Here is a 17,991-nt window from a genome sequence, read left to right as displayed (position 1 = left end):
CATACCCGCCATAAGTGAAGTTTAGTCAGCTTTATTTATTAGATTTACTATAAGTGTTTAAGTCTGTAAAACCCTTCACAACACACACTTTTCTCATAGAGGCGTTTACGTTTTCATTTTTTTTCTCGTTTAAATACTCTCACTCTTCAAAGTAACCTTTTTTTTTAATTATTATTATTATTATTAGGAACACTACTGTACAAAAAAAGCATCCAAAATTGCACGAAAAAAAAACGCTAAACGGCGAGGCAGCGAAAAGTGTACCGCATACCCGCTTTTTACCATTTCCCCAAGATACTGGCCACTTCTACTAAAATTGGCTATACCCCTGAAATGAAATTATGAATTCATGAAATATAATATAATATAAGAGGTTCAGTTCTTTGTGTTTTCTTGTAAAACTGAAAAAGTGGCTCTGGCCATTATTTTAGGAGGGTGACGATTTTTAAGTGGGACTTCTTCGACCACTTAATTCGCCCCCTGTTGATCGTTATGTAGAATGCGAGTAGTAGTCGTTGAAACTCCAAATTCCGACGAGTCGTGAATGTTGCACATTGGGTTGATCCCACCCACCCAATCCGAGCTTTACGACGATTGCAAACACACACAAGATGGCAGCGGTGGAAGACGAATATGAAGATGCGCCTGATGTAGAGCCTTTAGAACCAACATTAAAGAACATTATCGAGCAGAAATCTTTGAAATGGATATTTGTTGGTGGAAAGGGTGGTGTCGGTAAAACGACGTGTAGGTAAGTGGGAAAAAAACTGCTCATTAGCCTTAAGATACTAAGTCACCGTGTGGGTTGCAAACTGACATACCAGCTTTTCAATCAGCTTGCAGCATTAGTTGACGTGGTTTGTGGCTATCGGATCATTTAATATGTTCATTTGTAGAGATGTCATGTATTCACTTAACACCACATTCGAATCGTGTCTTTTTCTGTAAGGGTCACAAACTGTCAAAATGCCGGCTAGCAAGCTATGAAGCTAACCTGCGACAGCCAACGGATAGATGACTCACGTCTTTTACAGCTGTTTTCTAATGGAGGATTACATCAAATCGTTTTTGTTTCTTATGAAAGACAACGCTGCCTATAATGTTTTAAGACAATATTTTACTGCCGACGTTATCTCGCACTTGTGGTTATATTGCGCTTGTCTTTCAACCGTTGTTTTGAAAACACTGGACGGTTAATGAAACGACACACAGAAACGATGTACACAAAAATCATGTCTCAACAAATACATTATGTTTGATATGCGCTGTCATAGTAGGTAATTTAACAAAATGAGTTTTTAATGTAATTGTAGCTAAAATTTATAAATTCTGAAAAAAAGTTAAGGGGAAGTCAAACCAAAAATTTAATATATAATTTGTATGTGCCCCGTCTAGTCTAAACATGGCATTCTGGTTAATATTGCGTTTGTGGAATATGAATTACGCAGCTAAATCCAGAGGGCGACCATTTGTCTGTTGACTGAAAATGACATGATAGTTGCTCAGGTAACGACCAATCACGGCTCACCTGTCTTGTGTTTGGTCATGTGACGCTCGCAAGCTTAGCTGTGATTGGTTGCTACCTGCAGAACAATTGTGATGTTGTCCATGTTTTTTAATTGATCTTGCATAAGTTAATGTTAACCTTTTTCTTGAATAACTTTTCCAGTTGCAGTTTGGCTGTCCAGCTGGCTGCCGTCAGAGAGAGTGTCCTTATCATCTCGACTGATCCCGCTCATAACATCTCTGATGCTTTTGACCAGAAGTTCTCAAAGGTGCCTACAAAGGTCAAGGGCTATGACAACCTGTTTGCTATGGTAAGTGTGCAGTTTGGTGAACGATGTGAGTACACATACGGGTGAATCAGTCAGAGTGTTCTAAGAAGCTAGTGGGGGAGTCTGTATCAAATTGCATTTTCAGTCATATGACAATTTGACATTCTCAAAGCACAAGCCATCATTCTGCAAAATGAATACCCGGAGGGTGGTTAAATCAACTACTGCTACTTTTTTTTTTATTCCACAAATGTGTTTGTGTGAGTGTAGGAAATTGATCCGAGCTTGGGGGTAGCAGAACTACCCGATGAGTTCTTTGAAGAAGACAACATGCTCAGCATGGGCAAGAAGATGATGCAGGAGGCCATGAGCGCCTTTCCTGGCATTGATGAAGCTATGAGCTATGCAGAGGTCATGAGGTGAGATGCCCACGTTCATGTCAAAAACATTGCTCATCACGAGTCATGGCGTTGCTATTGTAAAGGGTTGTAATATCTAACACATACTGGGTAAGACCTGACTGTGATGTTATCGAGTAAGAGGATCCAAAGCCATGTTTGGAAATTACTCCAGTGAACTGTACTGATTGTTGGAAATATAATGTGTACAGTATGATTTCATGTTGCTTCTCCCTTATATCTCAGGTTAGTGAAAGGAATGAACTTCTCTGTGGTTGTCTTCGACACTGCGCCTACTGGCCACACGCTACGCCTGCTGAACTTCCCCACCATAGTGGAACGCGGCTTGGGCCGACTCATGCAGATCAAGAACCAGATCAGTCCGTTCATCTCCCAGGTGAGGACGGGTGCCGAACCTCAAAGAGACTTCTTTGAAGATATCCACAAAATGAAGCTCACGGTTTCCATTTTTTTGTAGATGTGCAACATGCTGGGCCTGGGTGACATGAACGCAGACCAGCTGGCGTCCAAGCTGGAAGAGACTCTGCCTGTCATCCGCTCAGTTAGTGAGCAGTTCAAAGACCCCGTAAGTCGCTTTTTCTTCACTGTGGTCTGCCAAATAATTAGCAAGAAATTGTTGTATCACCTAAAATGAAAAAGTGTACAACTTGTTGATGAATAGCTGCTTTTGTAACGTCTAATTGGACATCATGTCTTTGGCGATGTTCAGCAAAATGGAGTCCATTGCTGCCTTGTGGTTCGGCTTACATTGTGAGTTTCTTACCTGGAACTAAAGTTGCCTTTTGAACAGAGGGCTTGCAAAAGTTGCCAAATATCGCGACCAAATTGCTAAGTCGGCTACAGTGACTGTGACGTTGTAAACTAGCTCCTCTCTATTTGCTGTAGAAGCAGTTCATCTCAGCTTGTGATGATCAATTCATATTTAACTTAAATCATTCGACTAAAAAAAGAGACCCCTCCAAAACTATTTCAGTTCAGTTCAATTTAACGGGTCATGAATACAGGATTTTGGTTAAAATATAAAGAAAAAATTCAATGGCATTTAGGGGTATACATGACAGTTCATTTTAATTGGCGTATAAGATTAATTTTGAGAACCCCTGTTATAAGTCAAACAGAATAATCATCATTTTTAACTCAACCAAGCAAATAATGTTTTTTTTGTTTGTTTAAAGTGAATCTCTATTTCTATAGTACAACTTTTGAATTGTTTAGCACATAGGTAGGCCTGGTGTGTAAGGCCACGTGGGAAAAGGTTAAGTTTGGCAATCAGAAAAAAAACGTCTTTTTTTTTTCACAGTTTCTACGTTGGTGGAGTTTTTTGCTTTCAGTAATATTTTTCTTATTATATAATTAATAAGGTTCCTGTTTTTCATAAAAGAAAAAATCCACTATAGAATATTTATGTAAAATATTATTCTTTGTCAGTGTTATATGTTGTTGAATAATCAATCAGAACTACATCTTGTCATGTGACATTTTTTCCCGTCTTTGCTTGTATCAAATTGTTAAATGTCACGCTGACAGGTGACTTGTTATGTTAACCTCGTCAAATTCCACCATTTTCTGACTCCCCATGGAACTTTGCTCACTCATTCTTGCCCACCACAGGAGCAGACCACCTTTATTTGCGTGTGTATCGCCGAGTTCCTGTCCCTGTATGAGACGGAGCGGCTAATTCAAGAGCTGGCCAAGTGCCGCATTGATACTCACAACATCATCGTCAACCAGCTTGTTTTCCCTGATACCGAGAGGCCGTGTAAAATGTGCGAAGCGCGACACAAGATTCAGTCCAAGTATCTGGACCAGGTATGTGTTTCTGCTATGATATAATGCTGGTCAAGACAGTAGATACACAAATATTTAAAAATTTTGCAGCAGTGGCTCCTGACCCCAAAATACGAACTTGCTTTGTGTGCGTTTGTTTCTGACAGATGGAGGACCTTTACGAAGATTTCCACATAGTCAAATTGCCTCTGTTGCCCCATGAAGTCCGAGGTGCCGATAAGGTCAATACGTTCTCAAAGCAGCTTCTGGAGCCCTATAAGCCACCAAACAAGTAATTCCCGTCATTACGGGATCAGAACACCCCACCCCACCCCGACCACTTCCCTCGCCCCCCCCCTGAGTTCCCCCAGCCGGCCTCTCATCCGTCAGTACTCAACCCCTCGTGCAAAGCGGAGCATACAAAGCAGGCACGCTTCAAGTGCAGCTGATGACAACTCGCATCGACATAAGTCACCCTGTTAGAAAGCTGGGACATTATACATTGGTGCTGCCTTACTCTCCTCATCATGCATCATATCTGTAGCAGTAATAGACCTACTTTAAAACATTTAACTAGCTTCCTTTCCTCCATACTGAGCATCGTTCTGCTTACAGCTTACCTGTGAAATGTTTGTTATTGACTCAATCAAGACCATCCATGTCATTACAAGAAAGATAAACCAGAGCAGTCTTGGGTTCATTTGCTGTTCAACACAATATCATATTATACATTATATAAATACTATATAGAATTATACTGAAGGCTCCTGGACCGTTTTAATAATCTTAACTAATAATTTAATAACCAGTGATTTATTTTGTTGTGGTCTGTGGCAGCATCCTGAGATTCAAAAGCAGTATATGATCCAAATCATGATTTGAGCCCGGCCGAGCTTCCGGCATGAGGTTTGCGCTCATAACTGTCAAATAGATTGTCTGAACTTTAAAGACACTATAGAAAACATGTCTAGCATCATGAAGTGCATTGTTGATCACAAATTAGCGAATGTTGCCCAACATGAATCGTGAGCTGAACTTTTAGATGGATATGGATACAGATTGACTCGGCTAATGCTGCAAGTAAATCCTATCAGTGAATGCATACAAGTAAAAAAAACAACTTTTTTTTCTATGTGAATTTCTTGCAATGATGTTGCGAGTGTTAATTAAACTGAATTCAACAGAGAGCTTTTTTGTGGGCATTCATTAGCGAGCACTTCACCTTCAAGGCAAGCACTCCAACAGGGCAATGGATTGACTTCGACAAAGCATGAAGCTGCAGTTAACCTTTCACATTTGGGCTCTGCAACAATACACAAAAACACTGAAGAGTAAAACTTCCAATGGATTGTTGTTATTATTTTGATTAAAATGGCCCTAATTCCAGTTTACGATCACTTGTTTCATATAATCTGAATGTTTCCATCGTTTTTGTTGTTGTTGCTATTATTCAACGCAAATGTTTGTCAAGTTACACATGCTGGGCTTTCATAATTTCCTCCAGTGCAATTCGGTAGTTACGGCTTGTCGCTTGTGCTCCATCATCCAGCGGCTCCCTCCCGGTCGGGAACCGCGCTAACGAGCTGCTCGTCGTCCTCCATTTGGGGATTTACCCCGGGGCGCACTGGCCACTGGACGCACCAAGGAGGATCCGAGGATTAGCGCCATGCAGATGCCGGAGGCGTCGGTGCTCTTGAAGCTCATTCACACTCAGGACTTTTAACCGTATTGTGAAAAGAAGCCACTTCCCCGTGGACCAATACGCACCGAAATGAGCAATTAGCACTTCTAGACTATAACAGGTAAGATATTTCTGTTTAAAAGTCATAAGTAAATATTTAGTGGAAATATGATTCATTAAAACTAATCTGAAATGGTCACAAATGTGTTCGATGTTTTTGTCAAGGAACCATATTTGGTAACCAAAGTGATGTTAAAGATCGAAATCCCAGACACTAAAGTTGACTACAATGGTACAATTTTTAATGCAAAATTAAACACTAAAAAGTGTATCAAGTATATATGATATATGTTTAATTTGTTTATGGTTGAAGGGTAAGTGCGAACTGTTTCTAGCTTGTAATTTGATGACCTTATTTAGCTAAGAGACTCACATTTCTCACTGAAATGTGATGAACTTGTAGAACACTAAACTAAACAAAATAAAAGATCCATCCATCGATTTTCTATTTAGTGCTTGTGCTCAGTTGGGTCCTGAGTGAGCTGGAGCAGCAGAGCATATCCCTGCCGACTTTGAGAGTGAGGCATTTTTCACTCTGGACTAGTCACCAGTCAATGTTAGATGAACACATTAATTTGAGTAATTATCAAGCAGTTGAAAATTCGGATTTTTTAAATGGATGTTTCAATGAGTGTCTCATACACAATAACAATAAAAGCATCATTAACTTTCTCAGTAGGATACAAGTAGAATGTGGCCTCCCTCTAGAGGTAGATGAAAGCATCACTTTATTAAAAAAAAAAAATTGTAAATTTACAATCAAATATATTACGAAGCAAAAATTGGAGTGTTAAAATTTCAGAGGTAAATTTTTGGGAGTTATTTTAACTCCCAGAGTGTAATTTCGTAACTGAAGAGATGTAACTAATCTCAGACTTCACACCTATCAATGAACAACGAAGAGTAATTGCCACACACTAGTGTAAAATCAACACTGACCAGTGTTGACTAGTATTAAATGTCAACTACCGTTACATTTGTTTTAACCCCATCTCAGTGTAAAAAACAACAACACAATTTTCAAAAGTCTTGATTTAACTATATTTAGTGTGACCAATATAGACACTTTTGAGGTGTCAAGTTCAACTCTATAGGTGTTGAATTAACACTGCCAATTTTGCTGTGTAGAATGAAGCTTGCAGCTCCCCAGCCCGAGTAAGAACCACACTTTTACATTTTGTTTGTGTTCTACATGCAGGTATTAGTGAGTTGACTTAAACCTACAGCGCATTGTCTCTCCTGAGCCAGTCGGTGCATGCTGGCAACAATGACTGTCACCTACACGGCCAGAGTTGCAAACGCTCGCTTCTGCGGATTCTCCAAGCTGCTTTTGGCTTGGAAGGGAAGCATCTACAAGGTGTTGTATAAGGAGTTCCTGGCTTTTTTTGCCATGTACACAGCCATTAGTATCTCATACAGGTAATAACGCTTTCAATTAGCAACAGCTAACAATTAGCGTTCTAATGGTAATGATTTTCTTTTAGATTGTTGCTGCCTGATGTTCAGAAGAGGTATTTTGAGAAGCTGGCAATTTACTGCAACCACTATGCCAGCCTCATCCCAATGTCCTTTGTACTGGGTAAGCGGAGATGCCATCAGCAATCCACACCCATAGTTAATTTTTCGAGTAGTTTTGGAATTTTCATTTTAGTTACTTTTTATTTCGTTTTGAGTTTAGTTTTTTTTAAATGTAGTTAGTTTTAATTTGTTTTCAGGGTTGTTCTGTTAGTTTTCATTAGTTTTAGTTATTTAAAAAAATATATATTTTTAGTTTAGTTTTAGTTACTTTCAGTATTATTATTTTTTTAGTTTATTACTTCAAGTAAAAAAGTAGCAAATTTCTTACCTAGCGTTGCATTTCGCCTGAGCAGGCGAGCCAAGTCAAGCCAAAAGTCAAGCACGCAAAATTGTCGCCTGGAGCTACGTCATCTGAAGGTGATTTTCTATTGGCTGTTGCTAGATGGCGTCACTTTTGTGTGACACAAAATTTCAAATGTCCTTATTCCGGTTAATATGCTTAAAATCACATTTAAAATCATCACCAAAGGCTCATGCATTAAATTAATTACCAAAGACTAAAACGAAGAATATTTTCGCTATAATTATAGTTAGTTTTGTAAACATAAACTGTAGTTCCAGTTATTTTTCGTAAAAAAAGAAGAAGCATTTTCGTTTTTATTTGATTTCGTTGACGAAATTGTTTTTTGAATTTAGTTTTTCGTTTTTTGTTGTTAGTTTTCGTTAACTAAAATAACCTTGGTCCTCATTGGAACGTGGACGAGAGCCACACAGGAAGGCTTTAGCCGTGCTTCAAACGCAGAACCTTTCTACTGTGAAGCAAATCGAACGTGCTGGACAGAGTTGCATTATGATATGAGACCATAAAAAGCTTCACAACCTACAAATTGGCATTATGATGAACTACTAACATCTGTCACTCCAATATCAGATTTTTTTTCCTTTTCATTTTTGAGTCATTCAAAAGTTTTCATTCAACATAGAATTCAGCCAAATGATTGAAATGACCCCTCTAGCGTAAGTAAAGCTTCGTTTTGCGCTTTAATACAACCCTCCCAGCAGCACAGTTGACCCTTGGCTTGTGTTCCCTCTGGAACGCCGTGAGCAGGTTTCTACGTGACCCTGGTGGTGAACCGCTGGTGGAACCAGTACACAAGCATCCCGCTTCCCGATCGGCTCATGTGCGTCCTGTCGGGGGGCCTGCAGGGCAGTGACGAGCGAGGCCGTCTGCTCAGACGCACTATGATGCGCTACGCCAGTCTGTCGGCCCTGCTCATCCTCAGATCTGTCAGCACAGCCGTCTTCAAGCGTTTCCCCACCATGGACCATGTGGTGGAGGCTGGTGAGCATCATTATACTTTACTCAAATATAATCTGAAAGAACTGATCGAAATAATTGCCACTTCTCTGATTTGCTATTTTAAGACACTTCACGTTAGCATTTGACAACTGTGCAGGATTCATGACCAGAGAAGAGCGCAAGAAATTCGAAGGCCTCCACTCTCCCTACAACAAATACTGGATCCCTTGCGTGTGGTTCACCAACCTGGCGGCTGTGGCCCGCTGTGAGGGCCGCATCAAAGATGATCACATGCTCAAGCTGCTGCTGGAGGTGTGTCAATCATACAGTCATACGCATGCACGCACACACGGGCACGGTTCATGTTGGAATGTGATCTCACCCAGAATTGTGACCCTTTCCAAGCAGGAGCTGAATGTGTTCAGGGGGAAATGCGGCATGCTGTTTCATTATGACATGATCAGTGTTCCACTGGTTTATACTCAGGTAAACCGACAGATACGTCTGCTCTGCATCGTCACTTCATAGTATAAACCCTCCTTGTGGGGGCCGATAAAGTTGAATAAGACAAGTAAAATTCATTATCTAAAAAGTATTGTTGTTGTTTTTTTGTGTGACTATCAAAACACTGATTCTGTTTGCTATTTTAGATACAGATGACAAATACGTACTGGATAGACGTCCAGGCTAAAGTAAAGTGAATCTTCGAGTTACGACGTTTTGACTCGTCTGCCATTTTGTCCCTCGTCCGCCATTTTGTCCCTCGTCCGCCATTTTGTCCCCAGTGTTTAGGCTTAGCTAGAGCTAGCGCCTTTTTTTCTCCCATCCACCTCTAAGCAGTAATATTAAGTTCAGAATCTTATTTTTTAAGTATTTTGATGTATCACAAATTTGGACTTTAAAGGTGAAATCTGACTTACGCGGAAATTCGTGTCACATCGCCAGCATAGGAACGAAACTCGTTCGTAACTCGAGGGCCCACTGTACTATATTTTGACAATGAAGTGTGTATTTAGTCCAGAATATATCATTTTTTGTTAGATAATGAAAGTGTATTTTCAAGAGTAAAAGGCGTAATTTTACAAAAACAAACTTGTATTTTTGAAATTTACTAAACGTGACTGTCTTCACTCATGAAGTTTCTACATTAATAGTACAACTATATTGCTGTGCTAGTCGAGGAAAATACCAAAAGAAAGAAAACTCCACCCATGCGCACCGTTAGACTGCTTTGCGCTAGACTTGTGCTGCGCATAAAAATAAGGCCCTGAAAGTAAAAACATGTCGCATGGATGTTCCATTTATATCTGTCAGAGCAAACAAATAACCATTTAGCAGTCTTAAAGCCATGTGTTGGACCCCAAACAGAGGTGACTTAACGCATTTGCCTCTGACATGTCACATGACCCAATTGTTTAATCAGTAAAATTAAAGACTAGTGTAAACTGTTCCCCCGTCTGTCCTGCAGGTAGTGACTTTAGCCGTGTACAGTTTTTTCCTGGTATGTCTGATCGGTCGCCAGTTCCTAGATCCAAGTCAAGGCTATCCAGGTCATGACCTTGACCTCTACGTGCCCATCTTCACCCTGCTGCAGTTTTTCTTTTACTCCGGGTGGCTCAAGGTCACTGGCTGTTTACTTTGAAAACATGAAATCAAATACCTTCAAATGTCTTATTGAGTTTGTCAAACGTTTGTTTTGCTAAAGGTTGCAGAACAGCTGATCAACCCTTTTGGAGAAGACGACGATGACTTTGAGACCAACTGGTTGATTGATAGAAATTTCCAGGTTGGATGATTCTTGTCTTATTGGTCGTTTCTTCTTCGGGCTGCTGTGGAACCGTCACTTGCCTCCGATGCAAATTGGCGTGGGTTCGCTTCCCCGCCTGGGAGGCTATGTTTGTATGTGCGCGTGTGAGTGGGTGCAAAAAAAAAAAAATCTTTAAAAAAGAACAACAACAAAACTAATCTTCGGGCTGCTGCGTTTACATTCTTTTCACTATATTGAAACGGCATCTATTTGATACAAGAATGTGCCGCTTTTATGCCTTTTTAAGAGAAGTATTATTCAAAGCATGAAGTCGTCGAAGCTTGTGGTGGAGTAAAAGCACTGCACTGCGTCATACTAAAATCTATATTTCTGTAAACGAAAGTTGTCAGATTAGAATTTGAAATCATGGGTCATGGGAAATAATAATGACAATCAAATATTTTAAGTATGCTGGTGTTTAATTTAGGATTAAGAAAGGATTTGGTGGAGGGAAAATGCTTGTAATATCGCGGTGAAGATTCAATGATGTCATAAATGAGGTACAATGACATCTACTCCAAATGTCCGTGGAGCGCAAATTCGTTCATTCATTTACGATATGCATTTTACTTTTACCCTGCAGGTGTCCATGATGGCAGTGGATGAGATGTACGGCGATCTGCCAATGATGGAACGAGATCGCTACTGGAACGACTCCAACCCGAGACCACCCTATACGGCCGCGACTCTTTTTGTCCTGCGCAAACCCTCATTCCAAGGGTCGACCTTTGACATGGCGTGAGTCTCGGGATTTCATTTTCTTATTGTGTGTGTACAGTATTCGACTTGTGACTTTTACATTCATGTTGTTGTTTTTTACATTTATATATTTTAATATGAGTTCAAAACATGGTCATGATAATTACAGGAGGGATTTAGCGATAGCATTGTCTTCTCTTCGGAGTACTTAAGTACTTAATACTTTTTTCAAGTTGCTGACATTTTTGGTTACTGTATTGGAGCTTATGTCAGTCAGGTGTCTGTTGTTGTTGTTGTTGTTTTATTTCTGATGACTTTTTGCTACCTTTTTGAAAAGCAATACTTTCTCCTCCTTACTTTGTCAAGATAGGCTTGTTGTCAGCATATTGTGTTGTCGGGAATATATTGTTTTGATTGCATAAAAATCAAGCTAGCTTGACTCAACTTTCAACTTTACTTTATCTCAACTTTAAGATAAGAGAAGATAAGATGCATCTTTATTTATTCCACAGTGGAGAAATTCACAGCGCTATCAGCAGCAATACACATCATCACACATCATATATAAGTAATATGTATCACAAAAATACTTATGTAGCCTACAGTTAACTCTTTGACTGCCAAACATTATCCCAAAAAACAACCCCAACAATGCCAGCCGATTTTGAGTATTTTAACTCATCTTTCAAGGCAAACAGAATATTGTGGGGTTTGACCATATATACATGGTGGGCACCAAATGGAAAATCGCAATCCATTTTTTCATTAGGAAAAAAAGGTATGTTTCTACCTTATTCCGTTCTTTAGTAATCAGCATTTGAAAAAAGGTAATTTGAGTGACATTGAGCGAAAATTGAAAAGATAAGGAGAAACCGAGCTTTTTGTGAAAAGATAAATTTTCTGCACAACAGTGACTTTGACACAAATTATTTTTTTGTTAAGTGACGCTCTGTGAATTAGATTTAATGTGACAAAGGCTTTGATCATTCACGTCATTCTTGAAAACGTTCTATTTCATCAGATTTGTCATGTTTCATTGTAATTCCATACACCAGGAGCCCATTGAAAAGATATACAATGCTGCCATCTGTTGGCCATAGTTAATGGCTGTTTTGGGATTTTACAACCCCAATGACAAGGCAGTGCTGCACAAGACGTTGCGCTGCTCATTGAGAAAAAAAACCCTGTAGTTGACGTCAATTGACGTTATTGGCGGCCTTCATTAGGATTTTAGCATACGTCATTAAACATTTTTGCCGGTCAAAGAGTTAAATAAAAACAGAGAAACGCAGTAATGCAAATATATGGCATCATCATCACATTTGTTAAATTTGAAATTAAAACATTACATTACATCACACCACATCAATGGTCGTCCGAGAGTACAGTTGATTGTAAAGTTTAACAGCAGCGGGTAGGAAGGACCTTTGGTACCTTTCCTTGTTACAGCGTGGGTGAAAAAGCCTAGCACTAATGGTGCTCTCCATATCTCGAACAGTCCCGCACAGGGGGTGGGATGCGTTACCCCAGATACATAACAGCTTTGTCACCATTCTCCTTTTTTAAACATTAAAAAAAAATATATTTATTTTATTTTATTTTTTCTCTAGAGAGAGCTCAGTATTTAGTCTTCATTCGGTAATCTTACCGATTTGACATGTCATCATCATTGCTCTCTCTCATTTTTTTGTTTTTGTATGTGCATGTGCGGGTGTGTGTGTGCATATGTGCGTGCGTGTGAGTGTGTGTACTCATTAGTTCACCTAAAACTTATTAAAAATCCCATACCGTTCACCTAAACCGAATACTTCAGAATCCAGCTAGAGTCGTGAGGTTGTCAGGAGACCCGAGGAAGGATCAAAGAAAATAAAGTAAAGTGAAATCCAGCACCGACTACTGGCTGGTTGTCTGTACTAAAGGCTTGTACACAGGGAGAAGATACACAAGATCATGGTTGGATCTCCCCAGAGGAGGAAGGGGTGAGGATGTGTATGCCTCCTTGATGTTGGCATAAAAGAGATTAAGGGTCTTATTTCCACTGGTGTGGCAGGTGACATACTTGCTGAAAGTTTGGCAAAGTAGAGGAGAGAGAGGCAAGGTTAAAGTCACCTGCTATCAGGAGAAGGACTTGTGGATGCTGTGTTTGCAGCTGACTGGAGAGCCGCGCTGGCCGTGTTAGCATTCGCAGAGAGGGGAACATACGCTACGATCGCGATGACATGCGAGAGTTCCCTCGGCAGATAGTATGGCCGCATTGTTGTTGAACATTTAAAATAACAATAAAACAAAATACGTTAATGTCACAATTGTGTCAAAAACAAATAGCAAAAGAGACATTTAAGTTATTCCACAAAACAAGGATGAAATTTTACTGTTTTCGTTCTCCATGAATAATAGTAATGACTTCCAAAGAAATAAAAAAATAAAAATACTTCAGCCTATTCCATTTCGAACAGTAAGTCTTTTGTTTTGTAAATGAATTTCTTTTGCCGTCTCTTTGCCATCTGGGCCGGGGCAGGACACCGTCAGCCACAGCACAGTGTGTAGTTTCAGGGAGGAGAGCTAGCTAAATAGCTAGCGAGCTATAGCTAGCGAGCTATAGTTAGCGAGCTATAGTTAGCGAGCTATAGTTAGCGAGCTCTTGGATGAAAGAAACCTAAACGCGCAATGAAAAATGTTTAAAATATATTATATAATTAAAAAAGGTGATCAATTATGTGTTTTTCATTGTGCCAAGTTATTAAAACACTGATTGTGTATAAATGAGGATTTAAAAAAAAAAGTTTTTACTATTGAACTTAATTACAGTACAATTCATTTTCTGCTTTTTTACTTTTAATTACATTAAGTAGAGAAGTTAAATTAGTCAATTTTAGTTTAACTAGTCTTTTTTTGTTATCTCTTGTTTATCTGTTCTTCTTACTTTAAGTACATATCGTGAGTACTTTCCCCACTTAGGAAGGTGTGTAATAAAAAGCATTATCAACCCCTGATAAATATAGAACATCAACAACATCAGTGTTATGTATGATTATCAAAGAACTGACAGAACTGCCCGTGTGCTATCTGGCAGGATTCCCAAAGAGGAGATGCACTTCCAGCCTCTGGAGGAGATCGCAGAAAACACGGAGGAGACGGTCAGCCGTCACCCCAACATGGCTCTCTTCAACCGGCTCCTGAACGCGGGCCCCTCACACACGGGCTTCATGAGCGGAGCCCTGCGACGCACCTCGGCCCAGCTCCAGAGACTCTATCATTCCCCCAGCATCGACCGGTGCAACAGCGATGACGACGACGACAGTGAAAGTTGCAAAATAGGGAAAGGGGGCTCTTTGCCGTCTGGGCTGGGGCAGGACGGCCAGAGCACCGTGTGTAGTTTCAGGGAGGAGAAGGGCGCCAGGGTGCCTCTGCTCGAGATTCAGTTTGGGGCCGAGCATGAGAAGCCACACATGCACTCTGATATCAGCCACAGGTACGAGGATACTGGGACAAATGAGAGTGGAGTTGAAGGTGTCCCCCAAAGACGGGAAGAAGAAGAGAAAGCAGAGATCCCATCTCCTGCGTTGCAGCTTCTTCCTCCGCTCCAGGACTCGCAAGTTCCCCTCAACTTCCATCATTCCTTTCCTTTCCCGTTCCACGCCACTTCCCACTACGGTCTGGAGCACTGCAGCTCGCAGCCTGTCATCAACCACCACAAAGCGGCGGCCTCTATTCTTCATCCTTCTTTAGGTCAACAGAAACTGTCCTTCCCCGCCGTGTCATGTTTCGAGTCCCAGCGCTTCCGGAGTGTCAGTATGGGATCAGAGCTGACCGGGACTTAGCCGCGCACCACTTTTGTCGTTTTAACTTTGAAACTATAATGCTGAATTCATCCATCTGTCTTTTGTTATTGCTTATCCTCGTTTGTGTCGCGAGTGAGCTGGAACTATAGACAATCACCTTCACACTTAAGGACAGTATATTGTTTTTGATGTACTAACATGCATGTTTTTGGAATGAGGAAGGAAATAAAGAACCAGGATTAAATATCCGCTGGTAAAGCTGTCTGTCTTCTGGACTGCAACACATGATGGATGTTTTTTGTTTTTTTAAACTTAGACTGAATGATGATTGAAATTGTAAATACTGTATGACATCTTTAACATATAATTTACAGTAATCATATAGTATACAAATGTTTACATATTTAGATGGTCAAATTGGCGTCTACTGAAAAAAGTGTTTGACATTTATGTGTTTCTATAACATTTGCTATACACTGTCATTTGTATGTTTTATATATCATGATATGTTACCCGTATGATATGATGCAAAAGAGGGCTGTTTTTTGGTGCAATGAGACAAAACATGTCAGCATGTATCTCTTTTGATCAATGTTTGCAGCAGTGTGACAGCTTGTTTCTTGTTAAACAACAGGAACGACAATAAGATAAGGCTGATGTGAATAAGCACTTTTTGTACAAAACATTGTCAAAGAACTACCTCTGTACGGTATTGCAATTAGAGCCTTTTTTCTTTTTTTTTACTTTGAAAAAGGCATGTTAGTATTTCAATAGTGTGTTTTTACATATTTCAACTTGGAATGAATAAAGTGTATACATCTGTATTGTCGTGACATGGCATATTGCATCGTTTCCTACAACACATTTTAGAGCAGCCTTTTATTTCAAGTCAAAAGCGTACTTTACATTACAGTGCAGACAGGAAGATAAATTACATCATTTGCCACCAGAGGGCGATATAACACTACAGTACAAAGGAAGTAAAAAACCTTGATTTCTACAGTGTCCATGATGAGGACACACATGTTCATTCTCCTTACACACGCTACCAAGAGGAAGAAGAAGGCTTCTTCTACCTGGGATGCCAAACCTTCCTGCTGCGTGAGGATTGCCTCTGTCTGGAAAGGAAGGACTGGGACGGGCCTGGAGGTTTGCGGTCCTCACACAAAGGCTGCTGCTGCTCCAGAGCAGAGGACTGCAAGCGAAAGCACGAGTAGAAACGTTGCATCATTTTTAGGAGGTCATAATAACCGTCGTTCAGATTCAGAGAAGCAAGATATAAATAAGCAAGATACTTATTTAAAATACCCCCCCCCCCCGTTTTTCATTCTGCACTTCTTGTTATAATTATGATTATGATTTTACCTTAACCAGTGCAAGAGTTTGATTTAGTACTCTTTTTACAGACATATCCGTACTCAAGTACAAATTATGTGTACTTTTGCCACCTCTGTTTATTACTGAGGAAAGATCTGTACCAAAAACGTTGCCTTTATTCAATACAGTACGTTACACCATGTTTAAAAGTTATTGGAAAACACCTCTAAATTAATGAATTACTAAGTCACTTCACTGACTGTGGTAGACCTCTCAATTAGCGCTGAATATTAATTATAGATGCACCAAGCCAGCATTAGTATCAGTGCATAGTGTACTATTAATACACCGATACCACTTAACCAGCCACACATTTCTCTTCAGTGTGTGTTCTTCAAAACATTGCACTTGTGCTTGTTTCAAGCTGATTATGACTCTACCCAGTTTACTGTAAAAGGAACACAAAAGAGATAAAGAGAATGAAACACGTGGCTTCCTCGTACAAAAAGTGCATCTTAATGCTAATACAAAATGCAAAACCCTATAGACGGGCTAACGGATTAGCGTCGAGGTTGAACCTCCAAATAGTGAAAATTCAAACACAAATGGTGCAGGTTAAATAATCATAAGCGGATTATTTCTACTCTTTCTACTCTGCGAAAACTAGTCTTTTCATCTAATCTAATGTCAATATTAGCTACTGTATCGATTAAATATTGATACTTAGTATTGCAGAGTGCTTAATTGTAAATGCTTGTATTTGTACTCAGTTTGGGAAAAAATGGATCAGTGCATCCCTCCAAAAAAAAAAAGAAGTCACCAGATATGATGAAAGTGTTCTTGTACCCACCATGCTTTTCCAGGCAGTAAGGAGAAGTTCCTCCTCCCGCTCCCGCTGTGTCTTTGATTGTTCTCCCTGATAGTCCTGTCCAATCAGAATCTTTCACTTCATAGGACAAATAGTTTAGAGAGGCCGCAACAGGTCGAACCTCACCTCCACCATCCCGGCATCACGCTGATCAGCTTTCTTCCTGGTTGTCATCACGTCGCAATACAATCTGATTGTAAAAGTGAGACTTGTTCCTCGTTGATTGTTTTTTCTTCACAGCAGCTTTGTTGTTGGCAGAGACAATCAAATGTGAAGTCAGTGCAGACTTTGGTGGTCTGGCTCAGCTCAGAGATGCCAGCCTGCTGACTCGGACATTTTCACTCTTGGCCAGCCATTCATTGGCCTGCGGATTAGTGGCTACAAACACCATAACACAATGCAATTAGCACAATGGGGTCACGTTCAAATAAAGTCATGATATTAAAGTGTCCTTAAAACAGTATTTAGCAATTATACTCTTTATAAATAAATCATGTTGATAAATGCATTTTCTTTTCGAATGAATACAACTTAAAAAATGACAAAACCTGATCAAGTCAGTGAATCATTTCAGAACAGTTAAATTCGTCAAAACTGGAGGGCAAAAATAAATACGACACTTTTATGTTTGACCTTTCTTTAATGGTATGCAGGACTAAAACACAAAAAAAGAAGCGTGATATTCAACTTTTAGTTATTATTATTATTATTATTATTATTATTATTATTATTATTATTATTAACATTTGTAACACCGTTTTTTTCTATTGGGAAATTTCTCTGTGATTATTGTACAGATTGGCATGTATGTTTAGGAGGAGCCTTGACAGGATAAAAAAATAAATAAAATAATGACATGCTACACTATTGTACATTATTATTACTATTATTATTATTTATTGCTTTCTTAGTTTGAAAATAAATTTGTTTCTTTGGTCATCTCTTCCGCCGACTCTATCATTTCATGCTTTTGGGTAACTGCAAAGGACCATGACTTG

At 39.6% G+C, this 17,991-nt stretch overlaps 2 protein-coding genes and 1 long non-coding RNA gene across 5 annotated transcripts; 2 read left to right on the top strand and 1 right to left on the bottom strand.

Moving 5' to 3' along the window:
- The first annotated feature begins 583 nt into the window (after positions 1–583).
- get3 (guided entry of tail-anchored proteins factor 3, ATPase) lies at positions 584–5,148 on the top strand. Its single transcript, XM_086083981.1, has 7 exons — positions 584–751; positions 1,670–1,817; positions 2,046–2,194; positions 2,420–2,570; positions 2,652–2,759; positions 3,806–4,003; positions 4,129–5,148. Exons 1-7 carry the CDS (start codon positions 612–614, stop codon positions 4,255–4,257), a joined length of 1,023 nt encoding a protein of 340 aa, XP_085940107.1. The 5' UTR covers positions 584–611; the 3' UTR covers positions 4,258–5,148.
- A 458-nt stretch (positions 5,149–5,606) lies between these two features.
- Positions 5,607–15,641, top strand: best2 (bestrophin 2). 3 transcript variants are annotated; one of them, XM_086084017.1, is made up of 10 exons: positions 5,610–5,763; positions 6,901–7,121; positions 7,187–7,281; positions 8,329–8,562; positions 8,678–8,832; positions 8,929–9,006; positions 9,989–10,141; positions 10,226–10,306; positions 10,911–11,065; positions 14,100–15,641. In XM_086084017.1, the coding sequence occupies exons 2-10, from the start codon at positions 6,958–6,960 to the stop codon at positions 14,845–14,847; spliced, it is 1,863 nt and encodes a 620-aa protein (XP_085940143.1). In that variant the 5' UTR covers positions 5,610–5,763; positions 6,901–6,957; the 3' UTR covers positions 14,848–15,641. The 3 variants fall into 3 exon arrangements, with proteins under 3 accessions (XP_085940142.1, XP_085940143.1, XP_085940144.1); XM_086084016.1 differs by having other exon boundaries at positions 5,607–5,763; positions 8,678–9,006; XM_086084018.1 differs by lacking the exons at positions 5,610–5,763; positions 6,901–7,121; positions 7,187–7,281 and adding an exon at positions 7,443–8,237.
- LOC147170031 (uncharacterized) lies at positions 15,626–17,280 on the bottom strand. The gene is made up of 3 exons (XR_015095875.1): positions 17,120–17,280; positions 16,976–17,050; positions 15,626–16,003 (listed from the first exon to the last, which is right to left on the bottom strand). It is a non-coding gene; the product is annotated as an uncharacterized LOC147170031 (long non-coding RNA).
- Positions 17,281–17,991: the final 711 nt, after the last annotated feature.

The sequence above is a fragment of the Leptonotus elevatus genome, chromosome 8 (genome assembly GCF_054856555.1).
Source record: "Leptonotus elevatus isolate MCC_2025b chromosome 8, RoL_Lele_1.0, whole genome shotgun sequence".
In the NCBI taxonomy this organism is placed as follows: domain Eukaryota; kingdom Metazoa; phylum Chordata; class Actinopteri; order Syngnathiformes; family Syngnathidae; genus Leptonotus; species Leptonotus elevatus.
This window is presented reverse-complemented; position numbering and strand designations above follow the sequence as displayed.

Bases quoted from the DNA above. Each gene is read 5' to 3' on its own strand.
- get3 (XM_086083981.1), top strand. From the start codon at position 612: ATGGCAGCGGTGGAAGACGAATATGAAGATGCGCCTGATGTAGAGCCT. The intron at 2,760-3,805 runs GTAAGTCGCTTT...TGCCCACCACAG, and splicing joins GTGAGCAGTTCAAAGACCCC to GAGCAGACCACCTTTATTTG. The intron at 4,004-4,128 runs GTATGTGTTTCT...TGTTTCTGACAG, and splicing joins AGTCCAAGTATCTGGACCAG to ATGGAGGACCTTTACGAAGA.
- best2 (XM_086084016.1), top strand. From the start codon at position 6,958: ATGCTGGCAACAATGACTGTCACCTACACGGCCAGAGTTGCAAACGCT. The intron at 7,282-8,328 runs GTAAGCGGAGAT...CGCCGTGAGCAG, and splicing joins CCCAATGTCCTTTGTACTGG to GTTTCTACGTGACCCTGGTG. The intron at 10,142-10,225 runs GTCACTGGCTGT...GTTTTGCTAAAG, and splicing joins TTTACTCCGGGTGGCTCAAG to GTTGCAGAACAGCTGATCAA.